The sequence below is a fragment of the Anomalospiza imberbis genome, chromosome 24 (assembly GCF_031753505.1).
Source record: "Anomalospiza imberbis isolate Cuckoo-Finch-1a 21T00152 chromosome 24, ASM3175350v1, whole genome shotgun sequence".
NCBI lineage: Eukaryota > Metazoa > Chordata > Aves > Passeriformes > Viduidae > Anomalospiza > Anomalospiza imberbis.
The window spans coordinates 3,764,233-3,787,750 of NC_089704.1; the positions used below are offsets into that span (position 1 = coordinate 3,764,233).

Below are 23,518 nucleotides of genomic sequence, written 5' to 3' on the forward strand. Positions count from 1 at the left end.
CCCACCCTGAGCATCCCTGGCACTGCTGTCCAACCCCTTCTGGAGCTCTGGCAGCCTTGGGGCTGTGTCCATTCCTTGGGCAGTGCCCAGCACCCTATGGGGAAAGAACCTTTCTCTGACACAAATATCCTTCTATTAAAATAAATAAATACATTTAATCTAAATTTTGGCAATGTTAGAGCTCAGCTTTTCTGCCACCGTGAAAACCCTTGGGTGAGCACTCAAACTTGGAGGCGGAGGTACCATTTTTGCATCTAGAAATTGTCATCAGACAATAGAGTTGAGGCAGTGCAGGGCAGAACAGAAAGAACACAGTAATGGGGTTTTTCCCAACTCTGGCCTCTCTGGGTCACTGCTTTTGGGCCCAAATGAGACCTTTTTCTGCTGTGAATTTGTGTTTTTCCCCTCAGCAATGTTCGGCAGGTCAGCAGCCCAACCCCTCTCGCACCCACTGCGTGCCCTTCACTCCTGCTTCGCTCCCAGCTGAGGACACCAGGCCCTGCCAGCCCTGCCCAGCAGGTAAATAGATCTCAGAGGGTTCTTCTGTGCTCGTTTAAACACAGAATTTAAGGAGGCTGGAGTGGCATTTTGTTCTAGTGACACTTCTCTGAGGTAGTGGAACAGAGAGAGGCTTCTGGTGTTATGGTAAAAGTGGAGGTTAAAATTACATAATAATTTAAAATAATAGAAATTAATAAACATTAATAATAATTAAAATTATAGTTTTTTATTAAATTTAAAATATTATATTAAATAATAAAATAAAACCATAATTCCTGAGACAAAGCAGCTGCTGCTCCAAAGTGCTCATGAAGGGCAGAAATGAAAGTGAGAGGAGACCAAGGATCACAGCTGGGTTTGAGAGTTTATGGGAGAGGTGCAGCTGAGGCAGCCCCAGGATGGAAACCAGAGTGTGCAAATGTTGCTGAACAAGGAGGGAAGCCTTCGGGTTCTCTTCTCACACAGAAAGCAGAGCTCTCACTCTCTGATTCTTAACTGATGATCTGTAAAATTGATTTACGTACAGTCAGAGCTGCCTCCACTCCAGGCCTTGATTCACTGGCTACCACAAGTACCATTTTCTGTGAGCATTAGGAACCAAAGAGGGGAACACTGATTTCTTACCTAAATTCCCTTTCTGCTTGACACTCTCAAAGGAACCCAAACAAGCTGTGTTTAGGAAATTGTTGTGCATTGTTGAGGGTGTCACTGAGATGCAGAATGAGGCAGCAGGGGAATAGGCTGAGAAGGTTTTGTTGCAAAACCATTGCCTTTTGAAATTCTGACTCTTCAGCGAGAGGGAGGGAGAAATCATCCAGTACTGAATGGCCATGGGCCATAGTTTCCTTATAAAAAGAGAGTTTTCTGCAGAATTAAACTCCTGGCATGTCCCAGACAATGAGCATAAGCCCAGAGAGGATTTGGTATTCCAAGATGAGCTTATTCTTTGTGCTTGTTTCCTGTGAATTATCCCTCCAAGCCCTCCACATAAACCCTGTCCTATCCTTCAATACAGCCCCTGGCAAGGGCAGTCTGGGGCTAAAAGGTTGTTCTGGTTTGAAAGCAAAACCAGTGAGAGACTCCAATTCAGAAATACAATTTATTAGGAAAAGGGAAAAGAAACAAAATCCATGCAATAATACAAAATAAAAAAACCACTGACAGAGTCAGAATACAGCCTGACACCCCTCTGGCCAGCTTGTTGGTAGCAGTCCAAACTGGAGTGGCTGCAGTCCCCCTGGAGTGGCAGATGTGGTTCTGTGGGAGCAGTGATCCTGTAGAAGGGTGTAGTCTTCCTCTGAAGGTCCAGTGGAAAACCCCAGCTGTTCCTCTGGGAACCCAGTGGAAAGGCTGAGTCTGGTGTCCCCAAAACCCAGATTATATCCAGGTAGGAATGCTTGGCTCCTCCCTCTGGGCGGAGCATCTCCCAATGGGATGTTCTAGTTCTTATCAGTCACACAGTGACATTCAATAGCCCATTATCAGCAGATGTCTCCCCGGAGGGAGGATTGGTTGTGGAAGAGATAAAGAAAACTGCCCACTTAACAGAAGACAACTGCCATACAGATGGTAATGGAATACATCCTGCTTCTCTGTCTGGGACAAAGGAGCAGCAGCATCACCAAGCATTCCCTCCACACACCCTCAGCTTTAATCCCCATTTCCCAGCCCACCTGAACCCTCCGTGAAGAGGCCTGGTGGGCAGTGGGGTGCAGCTCTCAGCTTGTAGAAGGATTAGCAGTTGGCAATCCGAGGCCCTTCCATGGTTTTCTCTCTCCTCCAAGCCTTGGCTTGCCACAGGAGATGATTCCATCAGCAGCTCCAGGTGCCTCCTGCAGAGTAACCACTCTCAGTAACTCAATTCTCATGTCTGTAATTAGAACCCTCCTATTAAATAATGAATTCCTGTGCTCTGGGTACCTCCCCTGCTGTCCAGGAGAAGGGTGAATGGGAGAGCTAAAGAGATCAGGATCTCAGTAGTTCAGTTATAAAACACAGGGTTGGGAATAGAAATAGGATTTCTGTTATTTCCAGTGCCTGAGGTTCAGTACAAACACAGACTACCCCCTGCTGGAATTCAGTGTTCCTAAATCCAAGCCCCCCCAGAGCAATCCCAAAGCCCTGAGGTGATAAGGAGTTGGGATTCCATCAGCAGCCTGAGATTCCCATGTTCTTTTCCGTGCTTTGACTGATTTTAATGACACATAATCTGTGTATTTAGAGTTGCCTGCATGAGAGAAGTGCACAGCAATGGATTTCAGCATAGCAGTGGCTCAGTTAATCCTGCTTTCTTTTTCTTCCTGCCCTTCAAGTATCCATCTGGAGTTTAGGAAACCATTTGATGATCAGGTTCTGCAAAACCTTAATTGGGAAGGGCAATTAATTCTAGGGGAGTGTCAGCTTTTTGTCTCAGTGTACAACTGGCAGCATGATTTTAAGTGAAAGATCATGTATTGAACTGGGGAGAGGAATGTGGCACTTGGGAAAATATTAGGAACACCTCAGCTGACCTTTAATCTCCATGATCTTGGAGACACCAGAAGAATTGGAGTAGAAAGAGAGAACAATTAACTCTAACCATGCAAATAAAACTAATTTAACCAGAAATGTCATTGTATGTTTTGAATTTTAAAATGCCATTTTGTGTTAGATGTTTGAATTTCCTCTGCCAGCTCAGGAAGAAACATTTTTAGGCAGGTGGAGGCAGAGCAGCCTAGAATGTTGGGATTTTTTTTTAATTCTCTCCAGGTCACTTCTGTCCTGATGGCCTCGAAGTCCCTCCATGCCCAGCTGGGAGCTTCAAGCCCAAGGAAGGAGTTCCCAGAGCCAGCAGCAGCTCCTTGTACTTGCCAGGTCTGTGTCCTAAAATTTTAATTTTGGGCTTGCTGAGGTCACCCAGCAGGTCAGTTGTGATGAAAAACTCAGAAACTTTCTGGTTTTAAACTTATTTAACAGCAGCTTTGCATGGGAGACACATTTTAACTCTCAGAGAGCTTTTCCAGCACAGCCTCCTCACTCAGCCTTTCCAAGCTCTCTCCTGAGAGGGTTCAGAGGAGGGACACAATGAAAGCTGAGCATCACCGTTTCCTTTGGGAAAGTTTTTTTTTTAAGTTTGTCTTTGAATACTCACAACAGTCCTCATCCCTTTCTTGCATCCAGAGGAAATGAGGTTACAGATCAGGGAAAAATATATATTGTAACAGCGAAAAAAGCACTGGAATTTTTGCCTTCAGAAGCTGCCCTTAAATTTTAAAATGCCAAGCCAAGAAGATGAAGGAGTTCACAGTGTTTGTAATGTTCTAAGTGCTGCAAGGCAGCAGCACAAGGCTTCCCCAGATTTCCAGCTGTGCTGCTTCCTTCTAAATATTTTTGTTTTGCTTTGGTTTTCTAAGCCAGTAGAACTTTGTTTTGTACACACAGCACTGAGTCACCCTAATGACTGGGAAATGTGGGGAAGGCAATGAGATTTTAGTTTACTTATGGCGAAATTAAGTTTAAAAGGCAGAATAATAGAGGTTTGTTAGTCTTTTCTGGTATCAAATCTTTGCTTAGGCATGGAAAGGGAGATGTGGCTTTATAATCACATGTGGCTGAGGCTCTCTCTGCCCAGGTTTGAGCATTTCAGAGCATCTCAGTGTCTCTCACAAAGGTGAGATAAAGATCCCTATCTGTCCTAAAAATGTTGTACAAATAGAAAAATAGAGGGAGATTCAGGGAATGAGCTCAATCCACCAAAGTAAACCTTAGCGCAAGCCCAGAATGTTTTATCCAGGGTCAGAAATCCCAGCCAGGAGCACAAACCTCGAGTTCAGGTGCTCAGTCTGCCTTTGCATCTCTTGGGTTCTTCCCCTCGTGTGCTAAGAAAATAATTCTCTCCCTCAGATCAAACCATATCTTTGTCCATCTGATAATTTCTTTTCCAGAAAATGACTCAGCTGCTAAATTGGCTTGACTGTTGAATGATTTTTCTTTGCTCAAAAAGCAAGTCCAGGAAATTGCTGCCTTCCACCCACTCCTGGAATTAAGACCAGGAGTGCATTACCGTGGTGCAGCAAGGAGCAAACCTCACATCTCATCAGGACAGCCAAATTCAACAGACAGGGCTGGTGGCAAACAAAATCATTGTAGGAGCTGCACAGTGAATTAGAGTTTGAAAACTCTTTGGGTTTAATAATGTAAGCTGTTGTGCTGTGCTTTATATAATGATGTTGTCATCTCTCCTCAGGAACACTTGGAAAGGCAGGATAATTCCTGATGGCACAGGATACAGGGATAAAGTCTGAGAAGCCTCAGGATATTCCAAATACACTGCCCTGATGGTCTTGCTGTGCTCACCCCCTGCACTGCTGTGTGTCAAGTGTGACAAAATTGTTTTCCAATTTCAATGTTTCATATCACGTTTATTGCACAGTAACAGGTCTAGCTTGGTGCTGCAGAACAGATAACAGCTTAGATTGTCAGAGATAACAGACTTAGATTGGCCAGAGGAGCTGGGGCTGCCCTGGGAGTGTCCAGGGTCAGGCTGGAGCAGCCTGGGGTGGTGGAAATGTCCTTGCCCATGGCAGGGGTGGGATGGGATGTGCTTTAGGGTCACAGAATCACAGATTCACCAGGCTGGAAGAGACCCTAAAGATCATCGAGTCCAACCCAGCACCAACATCTCAACTAAACCCTGGTACCCAGTGCCACATCCAGGCTTGTTTAAACACACCCAGGGATGGTGACTCCACCACCTCCCCGGGCAGAACATTCCAGAACTTTATCACCCTTTCTGTAAAAAAACCTTTTCCTAAAATCCAACCTGTATTTCCCTTGGTGCAGCTTGGTCCTTTCCAGCCCAAACCATGCTGAGATTTTCTGCTGTAAATCTGCTCCCTCACTGATCTCATATGAAGTGTCCAGGCAGCCACACTGTTCCATCTGTTCTGAACTCCATCATCTCCAGAAAGTCAGGAAAGAATTGGGAATTTTCTGACCCTATACTCACGTGGTCCTGTAAAATCACTATTCTGCTGGATTTGCTGGGGGTGCAGATCCACATCAGGAAGCTTTTGTCAGCTTAAGTCTGAGTTTTGAGTGGGTCCCACAGCTCCATGAGTCTGGAGAAATTCAGATTTCATCCTGCTGAGGTTTTCCCACATGTGTGATGTAAATGTAAGGGGGAAATAATGAGATTTCTCTGAGGGGTGACAGTGAGGAGTGGAAGGCAGAGAGGGGAGATGACCCCAAAACTCATTGCACCCTGAGGAACCCCAGCGTGGCCCTGTGCCTTCGATCTGTGGAGGGGGAAGCCTGGATTTTAATGAATCCTGATATTTTTGGGGGTCTGTAAGGCAGCCTGCAGAGGCACACACACCAGGGCATGACTGAGTCTTGACAAACTCAGGTTTAGAGCAGTGTCCCCCCTGGCAGTTCTCCATCCTCAGGCAGCATTTTCCCTTCCCTGGAATTGCTGTTTGCTTTGGAAAGGCCTGGCTCAGGGGAGACCAGCGACCCCTGGGCTGCATTTGTGTTTCCTTTATTTGGGAAGGTTTTGTAATGAAATGCACTTTCTAAACATGCTAACAGCAGCCAGGGATCGTTGTTTTATTGCGTATTGATCTTGCTTTAGGTTGCAACACGAGCACCTTTTGTTTAACACACGGGATTTTAAGGATGATCGCTGCTTGTCATCCGAGCAGCTTTGCACTGAGTTTATCTCCAGCCTACAAAACCCCTTAATCTCCCTGAACTCAGACATGGAATCAGCCCGGTTTTCCTGGAAACCCCAGGCTCTCTCCCAGCTGAGCCCCAGGCACGGTGGTTATTATCTGTACCTGCACCAGAGGCTGTGTTCAGGCTGATGGTTTGTGTGTGTTTTAACACCTCTCTTCTTATCACAGCACAGAGCACAAGGGTTTAGTGCTTCCAGGACTAAATTCAGCTAATCCAACACCACCACCTCCTGGCTTTGCAGGAACTTTATTCCCGGTGTGGATGAGCCTCCATCAAATTTCCTTGCTGCGGGTGGAAGCAGAGGTGAAATATTTTGACCTCAGCAGGTCATAATCCCTTTCTGCCCTCAAACACCTCTCTCTTTAGGAGCTGGCTCGTGTTTGAAGTGCCCTGCTGGGTATTTCTGCCCTGCTGGAGCCAGTTTCCCCGTGCCCTGCCAGCCAGGGACACACAACCCTCTGCCAGGACAGGACGAGGCTGCTGACTGCAGAGCCTGCCCAGCAGGGAGGGCTTGCACCCAGGCTGGCCTGGCCCAGCCTGACACAGAGTGCTCAGCAGGGTAAGCCTGGATTATTTTCTGCCCACTTCATGTCTGTGTAGGCATTTCACCTCCACAGCTTTTGCTTTCAGCAGCTTTTTCTGCTTTTTCCTGCTCGCCTCTCCCTCAGCTCACACAGCATGGAGGTGTTGCTGTCTCCTTGCACCAGGAATATTTTGGCAGCCTTCAGAGCTGTTTTCCCTTGGGTGGTGGCCTCCAAAACCTCCTTCAGGCCCTGCTTGGTGGGTCTGCTCACCAGTGGAATCGTTTTGTCCTCCTGTTTTCCTCCCTGAACTCTTCCTGGTGTATCTGCTCACACAGGGAATCCTTTTTTCCTCCTGTTTTCCTCCCTGAACTCTTCCTGATGGGTCTTCTCACAGAGGGAATCACTTTGTCCTCCTATTTCCTCCCTGAGCTCCTCCTGACGGGCAGTTTTGTGCTGCTGCTGCCTCCAAGGGCTGTTTTTTCCTGCCAGCAGAGGAGTTCTCAAACCCCCCAGGACAGCCCAGCCCCAGGAACCCACAGCAGCTTCACCCCTCAGCAGTCTGGGGGAGATTCCTCCCATTCCCAGCTGATGGAATGGAGTGAAGAGAATGACAATTAGCTGAAAGAGCCCCTGAGAGTGGAATAGTTGGCACAGATCTCAGAAGAGCACCCTGAAATGAGCCCTCAGCTGCAGGTGGCTTCACACCCTATGCCAAGGTTTCACTGCAGTTTCTGGTCAATCAGTGTGACACAGACTGTGCTGGTGGAAGGTTCCACAAATTAAGTAAAAAGAGCCAAGAATGAAGCCAGGCCACAGAGCCCATGGCTGAATAACCCACTTTTGGTTTGAAATGCCTCACACATTCACAGAATGTGGCAGGCATATTCTTCTCTCTCTCAGGATTTTTTCATAGAGGAGCACAGAGTGAAGAAAGAGAAAACAATTTCTATTTCTGCTCCTTGATTTTCCCATGTGGAATGTGCTTGGAGAATTGTTTACCTGGGGTGATTGCTTGGTTGGATTCTGGTGAGGATTGTTTGAGCTGGTGGCCAATCCAACCCACCTGTGGCTGCACTCTCAGAGAGGGTCACGGGTTGTGAGGAGTTAAATATGGGAGTTAGAACAAATAGGTTTTGTAGTTTTAGTATCTCCTTTAAATAGTATATTAATGTATTATAGCATAGTTCTAATAAAGAAATCATTCAGCCTCCTGAGCTGGAGTCAGACATCAGCATTTCCTCCCATGGGTTCACCTGCATTTCCAATAACAGAGTTCCATTTTAACTGTGCATTATTGCTGCTCTGTGGTGTTGCTGTCAGCCACGTCAGCTCTTCCCCAGCTGCTTCACCCCAATATTTTTGTAGGGCACAGGGGTGGGGGTGCCTTCCCCTGGCGCCCACACCCCTGTGCCAGGTGCTGTGTGTGTTTCAGGTACGTGTGCCCCACGGGCTCAGCCAGCCCCCATGCCCCCAGCAATGCCTGCCCTCCAGGAACTGTTGGCAACCACTTGGACCTCTTTGACAAGTCCCAGTGTGAGCCCTGCCCTGCAGGGTTTGTCTGTGCCAGAGGTACGTGGCTGTGAGAAAAACGGCGCTCACTTCCAAGAATTTAAAAGGTTTATTAAAACCTTATCAAAAACACATCAGAAGACTGAATAGAGAAAATATTACAGCGCCGGGAGCATTTTCCCCAGCATGTGCTCATCCACACAATGGAGGTTTCACCTTTTAACCCTTTAGTTCTCCCAAAGTTCTGTCCATTGACTCCTTTTTTGCTGTCCAGCAAAGAGAGCAAAAATTCCTAAACTGCTCTAGAATCTCAGGGAATGACTGCAGTGGTCAATGTTATAATGATTTAATTTCTTTCCAAGGGAAAAAATAGGTGCCTGCAATTTGAATTTTATGACATCCAGAAGCCAGAAGACTTTGCATATGAAAACCAGTGATAAAACACCAAATGCAAACTACTGGTTTTCAATATCTTCCAGTGATATAATTTCCTGCAAAAAAGGAGTGGAGTTCACTTCCTGACACCTTGATTGGAGTCAGGTGCTGCCATAGTAACAATCCCACCCTCCCAAAATGTCCCAAACCCAGGCTCCCCCTGATAACAACACAAGGGGGGAGAAGCATAACTATAAATCTGTAAAACTTCTCCTAACATGTATCCATGATATTTGCCTCTTAATTGTGAGAGTCAACCCTGGCATCACTCATCTATCACGCGGCTTTAGCACAGAAATGAGCTGAATTCTTTGGTCACCGCTGCCCCAGAGCCCACCAGATCAGTGAGGCATCACAGCGATGGGAAATGGGGAAAAGTTTCCCTCTGTGCCTGCTGGGTGTGGTGATTTTGCTCTGAATTCTCTTTTTGTGCCATCCCTGGTTGCTATTCTAACTTCCTGGCCTCGAGGCAGGCAGTTTTTAGAGCATTCCAAGTTTTTTAGCTTATTTGTGGCTTCTTCACCTTCATGCCAGCTTTGGGCAGGGGCACCATGTAGGACACTGGAGCTGGTGAATAACTGCTTTAGTAACCAGCTCTGGGCTAGAGCAGAGGCAGTAATTATTATTTATTCTTATTATTTCTTATTATTTCTTATTATTTCTTATTATTTCTTATTTATTATATTATTATATAATAACATAGAGTATATAATTTTATATTATATACTTATATAATAATTGTGTAATATTATCCAATTATTAATAATTATGTATATAATTGTTTTCTAATTATATAATAATTATTATATAGAATATACAGTAATAATATACAATAGATTAAATACAGTCATTATTACATTATATCATATAGTATTAGGTATTGCTATTTATGTTATGTTATTTTATTTTTATTTATAATAATAACAATAGCAACAACAACAACAACAATAATAATAATAATAATAATAATAACCTAAAATAGAGAAAAGGCCCAAAATAAGGGGGAGGTTTAACTCAGGGCTGCTCACAAAGAGCTGAAAACTCTGAGAATTTGGTGCTGTGAATCCCCCATGCCACCCTTTGCTGCCTTTACATTTCCCTTGGTGTTTCCACAGGAACTGGGGGGCAGCAGAAGCCTCCCAGCCCGTGCCCAGTTGGTCACTACTGCCCAGCTGGCACCAGGCCCGCGGGCCAGCTCAGGTGTGCCCCGGGCACCTGGAGCAACAGGAGCAGCCTGGCCTCTGCCCAGGAGTGCTCGCCGTGCCCTGCGGGCTGGTTCTGCGTGGGAGCAGCTCCTGTCCCCACTGGGAGATGCAGCTCCGGGCACTACTGCCCCCAAGGTAGGCAGCTTCTCATGGCAGTCATGGAGATTTCATTCATTTTTGGGAGATTTAGTTAATTTTTGGCTTTGTGAACTCTGATGAAGACCCACATTTGATTTTTTCAGCGTGTTTTTTGCACCATGGATAGCAGACTGTCCCTTCTGCGGTCACTATTTTATATTCTTTGAACAGAGCATGTTTGTCCCATGGTTTTCCCCCCATTTATTTGAAAAGAATTAAAATGCCCAATCAAGCACCTGTTACAAGCAACCGTTCTTAATTTGAATTTTCCTGCAAAGATTCTGCAATGGCTGCTTAATGCTGATTTTTTTTTTTTTGTTGTTATCAGACAAATGAAACAGACAATCAGAAATGCTGGTTGTATTTTTTTTGTGTTATCAGACAAATGAAACAGACAATCAGAAATGCTGGGTTTTTTTTTGTTGTTATCACAGCAAGCAGCTTTTTTTTTAATAAGAATTTACAAGTAAACAATTACTAGCCACAAAAAAAAACCTTCCTGCCTTTCGTGTTTGAAGCTGTATTAAGATTTGGGGTGGTTCTCTGCTCTCTTTCTCTTGGAAAGGCAGCTGGAGGAGCACGCAGTTCCCCTGCCCTGCAGGAACCTTCAGCACCAGGCTGGGCAGGGGCAGGGTGGAGGATTGCTCTGCCTGCCCTGCCGGAGCCTTCTGCCCCCCTGGCACCTCCAAACCAGTGCTGTGCCCACTGTAAGTGCAGGACAACGCTGTGGGGCTGTGCAGGTACAAGGGAAAATGGCTTTTTGTGGCATTCCATGACTCTTCTGGGTTTAATTATTATTTTGCTGCTCTTGGAGTGTTAGAGGTGCCTTGCACCTCGTGTATTACTGGGTGGTCCAGGCAAGTTTTGTCAGAATTGGGTGGGTTTTGCTGCAGAAAGAGAACATTTCCTCTAGGCAGAACACCAGGATTTCAGGACAGAGGTGCACTGCCGATGCCTTAGGATTTTAGCTTTTCTATTTTTCACATGTTTGTAATCCTGCAGTTCTTTAGTGTGTAACTCTAAACTCCACACACAGTGTGAGCTGCTGCTTCCCCATTTGGGGCAGACACAACAATTCCTCTCCAGGCCTGGCAATCAAGGACACCTCACTGCCTCAGGCCAGAGAGATGGAAACAAAAGTGAGTTGGGGGAGCAAACTTGGGGTAAATGACTACATTAGCTGAAGCTGTAATTGGAAGATCCCCAATAATAATTAGAATAACCTCCAAAATGTAAATGGACCAAACTTATAAAAGTGAAAACCCATGACCCATCATCCATTTTTGGGTGTAGCCCCTGGAGGGGTTTTGTGTGCCCTAAATGTACCTGAAGGCCCTTCAATAAATAGAACTGCTTTTTATTCTCTTCATTTTGTCTGGCCTCTGTTTTTAGGTAGCCCCAAAAGGCATCAGAGTATTTCCTTTTTTTGCCTGGCTGCTGTCTGGAGTGTCTCTGTGTTGTTTTCTCCCCAGGGGATCCTTTCGCTCGGCCCCTGGAGCGGCGGTGGCTGCAGACTGCACCCCCTGTCCTGGGGGCCACCACTGCCCCGAGCTGGGCACGGTCACCCCTCGAGCTTGTGGGGCTGGCAACTTCTCAGTGCGTAGCAATCCTTCTATCCCGCCTTCCCTTCAGCACAAGGCTGGATTTTGGCACAAGGGGAGCTCCCAGGGGAGGCTGAGGCTGGGAGCCTCCACGAGGGAGGCACTGGGATGAGCTCACCTCCTTCCACGATGAGTCTGGGAGTTTGGGGTGGCTGTGTGCAGAGCTTTAAACAGCACTGGCCACCCTACAAGGGGTTAAACTGCTATTCCAGAGATTGGGAATGGTCCTACAGCGGGTTTGGGGCTGCTCCAGACAGGAAAAGCATCTCCCAGGAGTGCAATCCTGCTCCTGCTGCTGTTCCCAAGCGCTGAGGCCATCCCAGTTCACCTGTCCTGCGGCTGCTGGGTGCAGACCTCAGGTTTTTGTGGCACATTTGGCCCTGGCAGGGAGCAGACAGCTCTCTTTCCTTCCTGCTCAAAAGGAGGTGTTGGACAGCACTGGGATTAAACTCTCAGCTGGCTTGGGGAGGGAAAGCAGCAGGGTGGAGTCACAAAAAGGGGACAGTGATGGCACAACTATTCCCACAAACAGGTACTATGGTTTGATTCATATTTATCTGTCCCAAACCTCCAATTAATTGTTGTACTGATAATTGCCACTGTTGGTGACAAACTCCTGTGAAGGACCCTGGCACCTCTGTCCTGACCAGTTTTCATCCCTGCAAAAATTTGGGAGCTACCACTGGATCTCTCCACTGAGACTGGAGAGGAGATAAATTACAAATGGAGATTTATACGTGGCATATTGACCCAGCTTACTCCTCGTTTGCCCTTGGAGTTGGGTGTAACAAGGAAAGATGAGGGAATATTTCTGTATTTCCCCTGCTCCTGCTGGCAGAGGCATTGGACTCCCTGCTCTGAGTGTGTGGATAATCCACAGGTGAGCCAGGGCTGATTTGTGGAGCACAGGCTCCTTCTTGCAGGCTGGGGGCTCTGAGTTGCACCCGAATGCTGGCAGAGCTTGGGGGCAGGTTGGAAACGGAGGGGTTTTGTTGCTGCTGAGCACAGCAGGGAATGTTTGATCAATCTGGCTGCACTCCCAGCCTTGGCTTGGGGCTCGCACGGACTGTTCAGTGCCCCGGCGGTGACACAGGGTCCTTTCTGTCCCAGGAGCCGGGCTCAGCCTCCTGCTCGCCCTGCAGAGTCGGGCACTTCTGTGCCAGGGAGAACACCAGCCTGGAGGTGATGCTGCTGGCCATGGTGTGCCCGGCAGGGCTCCTGTGCCCGCGGGGACAGGCACAGGTCCCGGATGCCACTGCCAACGCCTGCCCACGGGGACACTTCTGTCCCCAGGGAGATGCTGTGAGTGCTCTGCTCTGGGCACCCGCCATTCTCTCTGACTGGGGTCACTGCTGTGGGAAAACCTTTCCTGATAATATTCTGTTACTGATTTCTGCCCTCTTTGTGTGTTCACAGACCTTAGCAGTATTTGCCCCACATAAAACTATTAATAATATAATAATATTTATAATATAATATAATATAATATAATATAATATAATATAATATAATATAATATAATATAATAATATTATATAACGTGTTAATAATATAATAATAATAATTAGTATGATATAATAATACATCATTATATGTAATATTGTTGTATTATGATATGTAATAATGTAACTGTTCTTATGATATAATAATAAAATAATTAATAATATGGACTGTAAATAATATGATAATAAATAATAATCTTATAATAATAATTCCAGGATAGTACTCTCTGAGAAGCTGTACACAATTATTCTGAGCTGTTTTCGCAGCTTTGACTGCTGTACATTGGCCTTGTGGGCTGGAGGATTCATTTTAGGGTGTCAAAACCCCCTTTTCCTATTGCACTTCCAGGCTCATCCCTGCCCCAATGGTACCTACGGTGAGCAGAGGGGGCTGAGCAGTGCTGCTGGATGCTTGCCCTGCCCTGCAGGGAAGTTCTGCTACACTGATGGGACAGAGCCTTCAGGAATTCCTCACCCTGTAAGTACAGCCCAGCTTCTCCCAAATTTTCACCCCAAAATTCTTACCCCAGGCTGAATCTCTTAATGGAGCCAACTCTGTGCTTTGTGCACGTTTTCTGTCTTTATTTTGCCTTCTGCCTATCAGTGCGGGCTGGGAAAGAGGGTTCAAAGGTGAGGAATTGCTGCTGCTCCTCATCTAATGAGTTTTGGGATTTTTCTTTTCATTGTTCTGTCTCAGAGAAGAATGAACTTGTCAAATATTAATAGCTGTTGAAAAAAAAAAAGTAATAAAAAAATACAGATGGATTCTCTTCCACATGGATGAATCCACGGGTTTATTGAAGAGTAAGGTGATAATTCTGTCTCAGTTACAGCTTTTCTCCAAGTGTGGAAGAGCATCTTCCTCACAACTCTACAGGCAGAACTTGCAGGGCTTGTCTCAATGCCAAGATTTTGCCCCAAACCCACCTTGCCCACAATAATTATCCCACATGGTCAGAATTTTACTGGCAAGAGTGTCAATTCCCTTCCTTCCCTTCTTCCCTACCCCATCTGCTTGCAGTGAAGAAACACCAGGTTATTCAGATTGCAGGTGGAGCTGAACAGACTCCTCTCCTCTGGACACAAACAGCCAGGCCTGAGTGTGTGCTTTGTTCCCAGACAGGGCAGTGCCCAGCTGGCTACCTGTGCCCTCCAGGGACTGGATTCCCCTTCTCCTTCCCCTGCATGCCAGGCAGCTTCTGGGACAACTCCAGCACAGAGGGACAAGGGATTTGCAAGCCAAGCCCAGCTGGGCACTTCTGTGACTCCCCTGCCCTGACAGAGCCCAAGCCCTGCCCAGCAGTGAGTGGTTTTCTTTGCTTTTGAGAGGAATGAGGGATTTGTCTTTACAAACAAGCTGGTAGAGAAAACCAGCACTGAGAGATTTAAAAAAAAAAAAAAAAAAAAGGGAAGGATTCCACTGATTGATGAATGGGAAAAGATATTTGCTTTTACAAATAAAATGTAGGTTTGCTGATAAATGAAATTGGACATTGAAAGATGAAAGAAACAATGGGGAAAACACTAAATTTCATAAGAATTAAAAATTAAAAGGCAAGGCTATGCATCAGAGGGGAATCTTTGGTATCAGGCATTCCGGGAAGTCTGAACCTCTCAAGTACCTCAGCCAATGGGGAAGAGAGAGGGAAATGTGGCTGGGAAATTGGGATAAAAAGGAGGCTGCATTCCCTAAAAAATTGGAGGGACCCCAGGGGGATGCCCCATGGCCTCTCCTTTTATTGGAATAAAGTTCCAGGACTCCTCTGTCTCCTTTGTGGACATAAACCTCTGATGTTTGTGGATGAATTTTCCTGACACTTTCATGTCAGGAAAGCTGCTCTGGGGGGTTTAGTTCATAGAAAACCCTTGATTGTAGAAATCTGGCTTTGTTTTGTAGGGTTTTTACTGCACTGAAGGCAGCTCCAAGCCTGAGCCCTGCCCGGAGGGGACATTTGGTGACAGGCAGGGGCTGTCTGGACCCTCGGGGTGTAGCCCCTGTGCTCGGGGCTCCTACTGTGCTGCTCCAGGACAGACTGGCCCCAGTGGGCCCTGTGAGGCTGGATTTTTTTGCCAGGGCAGGGCTCTGACTCCAGTAAGTCCCACTGATGAGTTTTGCTCCTCTTCTTCTTTTTTTGTGTTGTTTTATTTTCCCCACTGTGGTGCCTTTTTTGAATCCAGTGATTTGGACAGTCACAATTTTGTGCTGCTCACGCTCAAGTTTATGGCACGAGGACCCTCAAAGGGAGTGTGGCCATGTCATATTTTTCCCCTCTCAACACTGACACCCTCTTTACTAAAAGGTCACCAGGTAAAAAGTCCAGTGGGTGTGAATCAGTGTAAAATTTATTTACTATTAATTAGTGTAATTTATTAATAATCAGTGTAAAAATCTGTTTATTCTCTTTGAATTTCCTTAAGTTGGTGTTTTCTATTCTCTCCACAAGAGCATTTCTTTTTTTTTTTTTCTTTATTGTCTACATCAGTTTAATGCCTTAAATATTTTAACCTCATTTTCTCCCTTTTTTTTTATGATCCTTTTCCCATTTTCAGTGGCCCATGGACGGTGTGACAGGAGCTGTGTGTCCTGCTGGCTCCTACTGCCCACCTGGCTCTGCCTTCCCCATCCCCTGCCCTCCAGGGACTTTCAGCAACACCAGTGGGCTGAGGAGCCTCCAGGAGTGCTTGGATTGCCCACCTGGGTGAGTGTCCTCCGGATCTGGAAGCAAACAGGAATCAGGTCTCTAAAATTCCAGGGACTTTTTTTTGTATTGGGATTGTGCTATCCAGTGGGGAAAGAAAAAATTAAAAGGCATTATTGCTACCCAAATTTGTTTTTTTCCCAACTTAGCTTGTATTGTGGTGGGACAAACAACCAAGCCCCCTCAGGACTTTGTGAACCTGGTTACTTCTGCACAGGAGGGGCCAAAAGCGCTCTCCAGCACATGGTGGTGGAGGGACATTATTCCTTAGCAGGAGCTTTCAAACCAGAGCCGTGTCCCCTTGGCACCTTCCAGCCTGTGAGTACCTCGGGGTCCCAGCCTGGGGCATCAGCGGAGCCCTTGGAAACTGAAAATGTGGGAGTAGAAATTCCTCAGGTGTTTGGAAGCTGTCACCTTGAAAAAAAAGGGGGGTTGGGGCATTTCTGCTAAGTTGGGTAATCACCACCTGCTTTGCTTTTACCCTGCAACAGAAGAAGAACCAAAAGCCTTTGGGTGAAGACACCAGGTCCATCAGTCCAGGCCTGTTGCCTACCCCTCATTTGGCACTTTCTGTTAAGTTTTCTTGCACAGTACAAATTTGGACGGGCTGCTGAGTCTTTGCCCTGGCAGGGATGAATTAACTTGTGCATTTCCCTCACTTCTGTGATGATCAGGGCTGTGCCTGCCACTGCTTTAGTGCTGCAGGTACCCCAGATTTGTTGCTTTTGGACTGCAGGTCATTCCCTTCAGTGTTCATTTTGCAGCAGGGACTCCCCAGGAGTTGGTAGAACTCGCAAAGTTTATTTATTCTCATGGTAACAACAATACCCCACCCCTGCCAGGCTCTGTGTTCTCTTTCAGGGCCGTGCTCAATCTCTTTGTAGGGACTGCCCTGAGGGGACTTTCTGCAGTGAGCCAGGCCTGGCTGCCCCCCAGGATTGTCCCAAAGGGCATTTCTGCCTGGCTGGCAGCTCCGTGCCTCTCCCATGTCCCATGGTAAGAGTCAAACATGGATTTGTTTCCCAAGCAGCGATTTCCAGGAGGGTTCCATCCCTGGGCAGGGCACGCAGTGGCTGTCTCTCTGCAGGGAACTTACTCGGACGCGGAGAGGGCAGGTTCCTGCAAGCCCTGCCCTGCAGGGATGTTCTGCAGCAGGGCTGGGCTGCCTGAGCCAGAGGGGCACTGCCAGCCTGGATATTACTGCACTCAAGGCTCCAGCACCTCCTCACCCGTGAGTGATGAACATTTTACATTGCTCAGGATCTTTACCAAAGCTCTCGTGAACCATAATAAATTGAATTTCAACTCCCTTCAGGTAGGGTTTCCATTTGGAGATCTTTGCCCACGAGGACATTATTGCCCGGCTGGCACCGGGCACCCCAAAGAGATGCCGTGTCCTGCTGGCACTTGGAATGGCCAGAGAGGAGCGCAGGATGTCACTTGGTGCCTGCCCTGTGCCCCTGGGTTTTTCTGCAATGTGTCTGGCCAAGATGCTCCCGGGGGACTTTGTGCACGAGGTGAGACAAAGACACAATTCACAGAATTCACAGAATTCACTGAATTCACTGAATTCACTGAATTACTGGGTTGGAAGAGACCTCCAAGATCATCGAGTCCAACCCAGCCCCAACACCTCAACTGAACCCTGGCACCCAGTGCCACATCCAGACTTGTTTTAAACACACCCAGGGATGGGTGCCCTCCCCGGGCAGCCATTCCAGAACTTTATCACCCTTTCTGTAAAAAACCTTTCCCTAAAAATCCAACCTGTATTTCCCTTGACATAGCTTGAGACTGAGAACTTATAAAGCTTCTTAGAAATGGGTTTTGACTTGGGGGAAGAGCTCCGGTGTTTTCTGTTTTTAGGCTATTACTGCACGGGGAGGACAAAGACTGCAAAGCCAGAGGATGGCGTCACTGGAGATCTCTGTCCTCGAGGACATTTCTGCCCTGCAGGCTCAGCAGCACCTTCCCCCTGCCCCAGTGGGGAATACAGCAATGCCACAGGTCAGGAGCTACAGAAATGCAGCAGGTCAGGGGCTGCAGCTTCGCAACAGGCCAGGAACTACAGAAATTTGAGAGGTCAGGGGCTGCAGCTTTGCAACAGGTCAGGAACTGCAGAAATGCAGCAGGTGAGGAGCTGCAGCTTTGCAACATGGGCTGCAGCAGTGGGACAGATCAGGAGTTGCAGAAATGCAGCAGGTCAGGAACTGCAGAAATGCAGCAGGTGAGGCAATGCCACAGGTCAGGAAGTACAGAAATTCAGCAGGTCAGGAGCTGCAGCTTTGCAATAGGAGCTGCAGCAGTGGAACAGATCAGGAGCTGCAGCAGTGTCGCAGGTCAGGAACTGCAGAAATTCAACAGGTCAGAAATGGCAGCAATGCCCCAGGTCAGGAGCTGCAGCTTTGCGACTCCAATGTGACTCAGGGGAGATGGAAACGCTGCTCGTAGCTTTTGTCAATATCCAAGAAGGTCCTGAAAGCTGCTGGCCACTGGGAATATTCAATATTTCAGGGACTGGGGCAGAGAAAGGGGTCGAGCAGGGATGTTTTGTTATGTTTCCCCTGGTGTCACATGAGGAATGTATTTCCCCCTGCAGCAGCCCATGTGGTTTTAGGTTTGTGGCAGTGACACTCAGTGCTCCAGGGCTGGCAGCAGTTTCCAGCTTTCACTCCATTCCTCTGTTCCTAATGGGGACGTATGGAGGTGACTCAGGCTGGTGGAGTGGAGTTTGCTGAACTAAATGCTCCGAGGAGATATCCATATCTGAGGCCAGTTACTGCGGGAGAGCATAAAAAAAATAGATTTATTTCAATTTCTGCTTCTTTAAGTGCACAACCAGGCAGAGGGAAGCTGTGCACCTGGCATTTTCCTTCCATTTAATTCCATGATTCCTTTTAATTTCTGTTTTTCCCTCTCAGGCCAAGACAAATGTCTTCCTTGTCCTGCTGGGTTTCACTGCTCAAAGGGGTTCCGGCGCCGCTGCCCTCCCGGATTCTACTGCCCTCAGAAAACTGGGATCAGTTTTTATCCTTGTCCTCCTGGGACTTACAACCCCTCCTACGGCCTGAGCCATGCTGAGAGGTGCCAGCAGTGCCCTGCAGGTGAGGGAATGCTCTCTTGGGACCTGTCTAAGAGGGTGATGATCTCTCTGCAGCTCTCTTCTCGTTCCTCTGATGTGTTTTGGCCTCCAGGAAATGCAAACATAAAAATCCGCAGTCAAAGGAGGATCCTGGTCCCACTGGTGGTGTCCCCACAGGGTCTTGGAGGCTCTGCAGAAGGGTTTGGTTCACACTCAGGGCTTCCCAGAGGAGCATGAGCTGAATTAGGAAAGGGTTCTGTCCCAGTTGTGCTGATGCTGAGGGATTTGATTTCTCAAAGTCTTCCCTTTGCCTTCCAAAAGTGTACGCAGCACAGCAGCTCTCCTGGGGTTTTTTGGGTTTTATTCTCCCAGTTTGCTGATTCTCTTTTCCCTCGTTGTTCTTCCAGGACTGTTCTGTGGAGAATGGGGATTATCCTCTCCCAGTGGTCCCTGCTGGCCAGGATTCTTCTGCACAGCAGGTACAGAATTTAGGATTCAGAGGGCAGAAAGAGTGAAAAGGTGGGGAGCTGTGGCCCTTGTGGTCCTTGCTGTTATTTATTCCATTCCACCATGGATTTCTGCCTCTATTGTCATGAGCTACCACCAGCTCCTCTCTTCTTTCACCTATAGAAATGATTCTATGGTCCTTATGGTCCTTGCTGTTATTTATTCCATTCCACCACAGATTTCTGCCTTTATTGTCATGAGCTACCACCAGCTGCTCTCTTCTTTCCCTTGAGGAAATGGCTCTTTAGCCATGGGGAGCAAACTTGCCTTGAGAAACAACCCAAATAATTCAGGATACTTTTGCTTTATCTTTCTCATGTAGGAGCAAGTGTCCCAAACCCCAGTGGAGCCTCAAACACGAGCAGTGGTGGCCCCTGCCCACCCGGACACTTCTGCCCAGCTGGCACCAGTATCCCCCAGCCATGCCCTGTGGGCACTTACTCAGACAGGTGAAGCTCTGTGGATCTGCTGATGCTAATTTTTAGTTTATTTTCATTTTTGTTTATCCATCAGTCCTCTAAGCAATGAAGTGCAGCTCAGTGAGGCTCATTAGACACATCCTTCCATTGATCAGAAAAGTTTTGTGGTTGTGGTCACTTCACCAGGGCTGTGACCCCCGCCGTGCTGAGTTTACCACTCACCAGCTGAAACCCTGCTTCTGTCCCTCTCAGGCTCCACAACGGGCAGGATTCTAGCTGCACAGAGTGCCCACCTGGCCAGTTCTGTGGCTCCCCTGGCCTCACAGCCCCCTCAGGACCCTGCTCACCTGGATACTTCTGCCAGCCTGGTGCTTCCTCACCGTCACCACCCGGTGAGCGGCACTGGGTGATCCGGGGTTCTCTCAACAGGCAGCTTTAAAAATGCCACCTTTCCTCCCAGTATCCCACCTTTCCTCCCAGTATTCCTGGCCCTGCCTCCTGTGAGTCATCCAAATCCCTGTGTGAATTTTCTTTGAGGGGTTTGTGTCAAATGACGCCTCAGGTTTGAGCTTTTCTATTTTTCAGATTCTGTGCTGCTTCAGTGTGTGGGTCTGGGGTTCACATGAGGGGATGGTGAGCTCTCTGCACAGAGCAGGGAGACAAAACAATTCCCGCTCCAGCTGGGGACCAAGGACAAATGATCCAAATCTCAGCCCCAAGAGCACAAACAACGTGGGCTGGAGAGAGGAAAACAAGCAGGATGGGACTGCACGGGCTAAAGCTGGAATGGGACAATGAACTGCAATGTGCCAATGGAGCAGAGCTGATCCCAGTGAGAGCCCCCGGGAGCGCTCGTGCATTTTGGGACCATTTTGGTTCATCTTGGGTGCAGCCCTGGCTGGGCTCTTGTGCTGCCCAAGGTGGATCCATGGAGGAGATCCTTTGAATAAATCCCTGCTTTATTCTTTAGCTCTGCCCAGCTCTGTTCTAGGCCAGCCTGCACAAGGCATCACATACATGCCGGTGCTACTGAAGGAAATGCCTGCACTGAGCATGGGGCAGTCATGGGGGTCTGCCTGTAATGGGCACAGCCATCACCATTTGATTGGCTCAAATAATCATTTCCAGAGGAGATTTCCAACCCCTGCTTCTCCTGTCTGTGTCCCAGGTGTGTGGCAGAAAGGAGGTCCTTGCCCTGTGAGCCACTTCTGCCCAGAAGGGACCAGCTCTCCCTTGCCCTGCCGTGCAGGGACTTACAACAACCTCTCCAGACAAGCTGCCTGCTTCCCCTGTGCTGCAGGCTACTTCTGCCCAGAAAACACCACCAGCTACAGCACAAACCCCTGCCCAGCTGGATTTTACTGCCCCAAAGGTGAGATGGGCCCAGAGAACCCAGCAGTCCTTTGACCAGGCTGAAACGTCCTCCTTAAAGACAAGAAATTATATTTGTGGATAAAATATTTAAGTGTCAGCCTGGATCTTCACAGAAAAATACGCCCAAAAATATGTTTTTACATGTTTGAGTGTCTTTTTTTGTTTAAGTGTATTTTTGGACATGTTTAAGTGGTTAGGAAAAAAAAAAAAGAGAGAACAACAATACAATATTTTAAGCTGTAGATGTGGCTGTTGCTTAACAGCTTCACAAATTAAACAGCACCCAAACCCAATTTTGGCCATGAGGGGATAAACAGTGGGATAAACTCACAAAGAGGACATGAAATGATGCAGCAGAATTCAGAGCCAGGATCGTGTTCATATTCCATGAAAGCCTCCTGCTCTCTTTATCCCACAGGCACCAGGTTTGCCACAGAGTTTCCCTGTCCCAGGGGCTACTACAACCCTGACCCCATGAGCCAGAGCTTGGACAGCTGCCTGCCCTGCCCACCTGGGCACTACTGTGGGCAGGAGGGGCTGCCAGCAGCCTCAGGCAGGTGTGACCCAGGTGGGTGTGGGGCTGCTGGGGTGCCACTGGGGACAGGGTGTTTGGGAGGGTGATGCTTTCACCCTGGAGCCTTCAGCACAGCCCTTGCAGTCTGTTTGCTGGGTTCTCTGTGTAGGAGTCCAGGACATCCCTCTGGCTGCCCTGGCTGGCTCCAGACCCTGGAGGGGGCTCGGAGACCTTGGCATGAAGTCAAAAACACCTGTGGCTTCGATTTTAGCCTGTGGGAAAAACTGCCAACTTTGTGTGAGGAATTACAAGCCACAAGGGTTTGAGTAGTGTGGTAGTTGAGTTAACAAACGGCGGAAAAGTAGAAATTTGGGGTTTTTAGAATGGGGTTCAGGGGTACAAGATGGAGGGATTTGGGTGTGTCCTGACCTTCTTCTCCTTGCCCTCCATGTCTTGCTGTGATGGTGACACTTTTCTGTTGGTCTAAGGCACAGACACACTGTCCAAATGTGTGGAAATGACAGATATTGGCATGTTATTGTAAACATGGCACACGGAGTTTTGGGTATAAAATGTGAACACCGCCCTGAGGGCAGACAGAATGCCATGGCCGACCTGCTGGACAGAGCTCAGCAGGGCAGAGAGAGAATGTGATAGATTAGGAGAAATAAACAACCTTGAGAAGCTGACCCTACACATTCAGACTCCTTCTTTGGCTGCACGGGCTGGGAGAACGAGGACTTTTACACTCTTGGGGTCATCCCAACACCCAGACCCCAAGATCTCTGGAGGTATCCAGTAAGATAGAACACATCTCTGCTGGGCCCCAGGCTGTGCCTTGCAGCCAAGGGCAGTCTCTGCCCTCTGAGCCTGCTCAGGCAGCTGAGCTGAGCCCTGTGACCATAAAGGAAAAGTACTAAACTTGATCTTGCAAGATGTCTTTGTTAATATTGTATTTATAGTATTAAATTTGACGTATTGCTGCATGGGACATTTTGGCCTGGTGGAGATAAACTTTGGTGGGATGATCCTGTCCCACACCCAGTGTTGTGCTCGCATCACACCCAAAGCCACCCCAGCTGGTTCATCTGTGATGTTTTTTTGGAGCTCTGTCACTGCCAGAGCTCCTCAGTCCCTTTTCCTGTTCCCAGGCTGGTTTTGCGTCTCAGCAGCCTGGACCTCGCGGCCCTTTGACCTGGACAATTACACCAGTGCCAACTGCCTGTGCCCAGCCACTGCCACCGGGGGCAAGTGCACAGCTGGCTTCTATTGCCCCCAGGGAAGCCCAGAGCCTCTTCCTTGTCCCCCAGGGCTCTTCTGCAATGCCTCAGGTCGGTGTCTGTGGGGAAGAGCAGTTTCGAGGGGATATTCCTGGCATTTCCATGGGGATGTAGCAGTGCTTGTCAGATGCCCGTGGTGTCTCCCAGAGGGAGGCTGTGAGCAGTTGTTTTCCCTGCTTTCCCCCCTTTGTTTCAGTGCTCTGAGTGCCACCATCCTCTCTGTCTTGCAGGGCTGCCTGTCCCCAGTGGGGAATGTGCTGCTGGCTTTTACTGTGCAGGGGGAGCTGTTGGCCCCAAACCCATGGACGGTGTCACCGGGAACATCTGCCCCGTGGGCTCTTACTGCAGTGGGTATCCAGCACTGAAGACTCCATGGCACAGAACTCCTGAAACGCTCACAGGGTGTGGCAGCCAAGTGGCCGGGGTCTGACCATAGTGCCAAAGCCCCAGATTCTTCCCCTAATTCTTCCCCTTCCTTTCAAAATGGGAGGTGACACCTTTGTCTCAATATCT

The 23,518-nt window shown here is 47.9% G+C and overlaps 1 protein-coding gene across 1 annotated transcript; it reads left to right on the forward strand.

The window, feature by feature from the left end:
- The first annotated feature begins 159 nt into the window (after positions 1-159).
- Positions 160-23,450, forward strand: LOC137462013 (multiple epidermal growth factor-like domains protein 6). The gene is made up of 25 exons (XM_068171958.1): positions 160-519; positions 3,250-3,354; positions 6,583-6,775; positions 8,173-8,309; positions 9,800-10,024; positions 10,593-10,734; positions 11,500-11,728; positions 12,739-12,930; positions 13,480-13,608; positions 14,250-14,432; positions 15,028-15,222; positions 15,681-15,829; positions 15,979-16,147; positions 16,691-16,825; positions 16,917-17,060; positions 17,145-17,346; positions 17,696-17,836; positions 18,751-18,933; positions 19,319-19,390; positions 19,741-19,867; positions 20,090-20,229; positions 21,006-21,209; positions 21,630-21,779; positions 22,877-23,056; positions 23,236-23,450. The coding sequence occupies exons 1-25, from the start codon at positions 318-320 to the stop codon at positions 23,433-23,435; spliced, it is 4,128 nt and encodes a 1,375-aa protein (XP_068028059.1). The 5' UTR covers positions 160-317; the 3' UTR covers positions 23,436-23,450.
- Positions 23,451-23,518: the final 68 nt, after the last annotated feature.

What these genes read in the sequence shown, in the direction of transcription:
- LOC137462013 (XM_068171958.1), top strand. Translation starts at nt 318, where the DNA reads ATGGGGTTTTTCCCAACTCTGGCCTCTCTGGGTCACTGCTTTTGGGCC. An exon ending in CAGCTCCTTGTACTTGCCAG is followed by an intron (nt 3,355 to 6,582) that starts GTCTGTGTCCTA and finishes CTCTCTCTTTAG; the next exon opens with GAGCTGGCTCGTGTTTGAAG. An exon ending in CCCTTGGCACCTTCCAGCCT is followed by an intron (nt 16,148 to 16,690) that starts GTGAGTACCTCG and finishes GTTCTCTTTCAG; the next exon opens with GGCCGTGCTCAATCTCTTTG.